Below are 3,466 nucleotides of genomic sequence, written 5' to 3' on the forward strand. Positions count from 1 at the left end.
CCTCCACATCACCATGACCGGACCTCAGGTCTGCTCAGTGAGTCTGGATGAACCTAAAGTCCTTTCCATTGCGCCGGTCCTCCCTAGAAGGCAGAGTAACTCAGCTATCTGCGCCCACTTCAGGAAGGGTGTGTTCCTGGAAGTACAGGTGATTTGGCTCAACACCCTGTCCTGAACAGCCTGCCTGCCCGCTTGTGTTCAAACCACATGAGCAGCTGTGGAAGCCTTTGCGGAATTCCTTAGGCTGGGTGGCAGTCTGCCCTTTTTTTTTGTAGCTCTAGAGACTGAACCTAGGACCTTGAGTATGCTAGACAAGTGTTCTGCCAGTGAGCTCTATACCCAGCCAGAGTCCTAGTGTTGAAACGTCATTTTCTTGTCTATGGATGACCTGACATCTTCAACTACTAGCTCACCACAACTACCTTGCATCTTGCCTGTCACAGCACAGGTCACACAAAGGGTCCTTTGGTGCACCGTGGGAACCTTAGGGGTTAGAGGACTTATTAAATGTGCCTCCACTAAGCAAAGGAGACTGGAGTTCAGGAGGAGACATGACTTTTTGTTTTGTTTTTCTCGAGGCAGGGTTTCTCTGTGTAGCCCTGGAACTCACTCTGTAGACCAGGCTGGCCTGGAACTCAGAAATCCGCCTGCCTCTGCCTCCCAGGTGCTGGGATTAAAGGCGTACACCACCACCGCCCGGTGAGACATGACTTCTTAATGTAATCCAAACACTGAAGGGCAGGAGGGTGAACCTCACCCTGGTCCTGCACAGCTCATGTACAGAAGCACCCTGCCCAATTCCCATATCCCCAAGTCCTTATCTGGGTCTCTTTCGCAGCTACTCCACTGTCTTACAGGTCCGAGGAACCAAGTAAGCTAGAGCAAAACTCCAAAGGTGCCTTTAATATGTGATTCTTAAAAAGAAATAGAAAAAATAGCTGGAGCATGTAAAGAGGCAGAATGAGAATCTGTGGGCAAAGCCATGCCCCACTCTCTAGCCCATCCCCCACGTCCCTCACGCCTGTCTTGGAAGAGGATGGGGAAGGAACATGAGGTGGCTGGATCTTTTGTGTTCTGCCACAACAGCAGGCTGAAGCCATAAAAGTACTAGGAAGCCCACGAAGGACATGAGGCCATGAGAATGCCCAAAGCTAGGGCAGGCAGCCCTGGGAGGTGCCACTCACACCACAGAACAGCCCTCAGCCTGTGAGCTCAAAACCTGGACCACATCTTCCCGGCCTAGGGCAGCCAGAGCATCCTCCAGCACTCTGAGCGTTGCTCTACTGCCCTCTTGGGCAGCCCAGTCCCTAAGCAGGGTGTAGGCTGGCACCTGGTCACGGGCCATGGTTTCCACAGCCTCGGCTTGGTAGCCCAGGTGGCCTGCTAGCCCCTGCCAGCCCTTGGCTGGTTCACCCAACATCAAGAGCCGCTGGACTTCTTCCTGCTGCTGCTGTGGGACATGCAGGTAAAGTCGGCAGCCAAGGTCTGGATGTGGTCCTGGGGTGGGAGAGAGAAGTTGTTAGTGGGTTGCGGCGGGGGTGGGGTGGGGGTGGGTGGGTAGTACTAGTTAAATACAAAGGACTACAGACTAAGGAAATGTGCTCACCCTGGCTGGGAATACAGGGCTCCAGACCAGGAGAGTCCACGAAGACGTTGCTGTTACCATGCCTCTGGTCCCTGTCAGGGTCCCCTAGTTCTACAGTCCGAGCTTTAGCCAGCTGTTGTCTTTGCTTATGTGAACGCCAGCTGTAGGGGACAGAGGGTACTAAGGCAAGGAACTGCCTCAGAGTTCAGGCATGGAGGGGATGCTACAGGGCAGGACTCAGGCCACCTACCATTTAAAGGCCACATAGGCAAGCAGACCAAGGACCACGGTAGCTAGGAGAGCACAGTAGACAGGAATGATGTTGCTTGAGGCCCCTGGAGGCTCAGGGGGAAAGAGGGAGGAGGCATTGGGGGCTAGGGCTCCCCCAGCTCCTACCCACATTCCTTCCCTGACCCCATTCTGCCCCTGCAGGGCTGTATCTGTGAAGACAGACAGTGGTCAAGATAGGGAGCCACCTAGATAGACCATCTTGGCAGAACATTCCAAAAGCAATAGAGTTTACCATGGATTTAAGGACTCAGCATCCAGAGCTGGCTGGCCCTGGAGCAGCAAGAATGGCTCAGCAGACAGATGAGTCACCAAGTACGCCACCAAGTATGACAACCTGAATTTGATTCCCCAGGATCCACATGGTAGGAAGAGAAAGTCTCTGAACCACACATGCTTGCTAAGTGGCTAATGGTGCTTGTTCCACCTCAGGACCAGAGTTCTCTTCCCAGTACCACATTGGATAGATCACAACCACCTGAAACTCAATCTCCAGGGAGGTGGATGCCCTCTTACAGCCTCTGTGGGTACTCTCACACACATACGTGCACGTATGTACACATAAATGGCTCTGTTTGTCATTGTGAACCCACTCATTCCAGATGTGCCTTGCCATCTTCCAGAAGCATCCAAACGTCTTGCTATTGCATCTTTTCCTTCTAAATGCACGGCAGGAACATTCCAGGAACTCTGGAAGCCTTCCTTGACCTCTCTCTTCTCACCCTGGTTGCACCACCTCTGCTTATCATGGCTCCCAGGGTAGACTGAGAGAGCACACTGATATGTGCTGGTGTCACAGGATCATAAACATAACACTGAACTGGAAGTAAATACTGGTGCTCTCTTCTGCCTTAAGTTCAGTGACCAGTCCTTGTACCCAGTGTAGACAGGGTTTAAGGGTCAGGGACTAAAGAGCCTGTGAATACACTTGTCCATGACCCACTCTACCTCCCAGTCTGCTTGCTACATAGGAACTGGGTCAAAGAATGCCTACCTGAATAGACCACACCTTTGCTGATGTTATGAAGCATGGCGCTGCCAGGCGCTGCTTGCTGGGCTGTTTCTTGGTGAAGGGGAGTCAAGCACAGGACTGAGCTGATGGAGCCTGGAGCCTGCTTCTCTCAGTCCAGAAGGAACTCTGCAGGAATATGAGGAAATCCTCAGATCTGCTGTCAAGAGCCCCTGGGGGCAGCCTGTCCCAATTACTAGCTCACTCCATCCTGATTCACACCAGGACTGGAACAGTTTCTCCCTCTATATGAAATAGGTGGAAGTAGCATCTGGCCCCTGCTAGCCAAAGCTGGAGGCATGGGATACAGCTCAGGATAGAAATCACCCTATGGGGGCTGGAGAGATGGCTCAGTGGTTAAGAGCACTGACTGCTCTTCTGAAGGTCCTGAGTTCAAATCCTAGCAACCACGTGGTGGCTTACAACCATCCGTAATGAGATCTGACACCCTCTTCTGGAGTGTCTAAAGACAACTACCGTGTACTTACATATAATAAATAAATAAACCTGCCAGGCAGTAGTGGCACACGCCTTTAATCCCAGCACTTGGGGGGCAGAGGCAGGTGGATTTCTGAGTTCGAGGC

At 52.3% G+C, this 3,466-nt stretch overlaps 1 protein-coding gene across 2 annotated transcripts in view; it reads right to left on the minus strand.

Moving 5' to 3' along the window:
- Positions 1 to 877: 877 nt before the first annotated feature.
- The window catches only part of LOC116072382 (death domain-containing membrane protein NRADD), a 3,916-nt gene continuing 1,327 nt past the window's right edge, over positions 878 to 3,466 (minus strand). For both annotated transcript variants that reach the window (XM_031343812.1, XM_031343813.1), the window contains exons 2-5: positions 2,868 to 3,011; positions 1,836 to 2,025; positions 1,607 to 1,746; positions 878 to 1,497 (exon numbers count right to left, since the gene is read on the minus strand). In XM_031343812.1, coding sequence (XP_031199672.1) covers positions 1,181 to 1,497; positions 1,607 to 1,746; positions 1,836 to 2,025; positions 2,868 to 2,904 — 684 coding nt within the window. In that variant the 5' untranslated portion in view covers positions 2,905 to 3,011 and the 3' untranslated portion in view covers positions 878 to 1,180. The remainder of the gene's footprint in view (positions 1,498 to 1,606; positions 1,747 to 1,835; positions 2,026 to 2,867; positions 3,012 to 3,466) is intronic.

This window comes from Mastomys coucha, unplaced genomic scaffold (assembly GCF_008632895.1).
Source record: "Mastomys coucha isolate ucsf_1 unplaced genomic scaffold, UCSF_Mcou_1 pScaffold23, whole genome shotgun sequence".
NCBI classification, from domain to species: domain Eukaryota; kingdom Metazoa; phylum Chordata; class Mammalia; order Rodentia; family Muridae; genus Mastomys; species Mastomys coucha.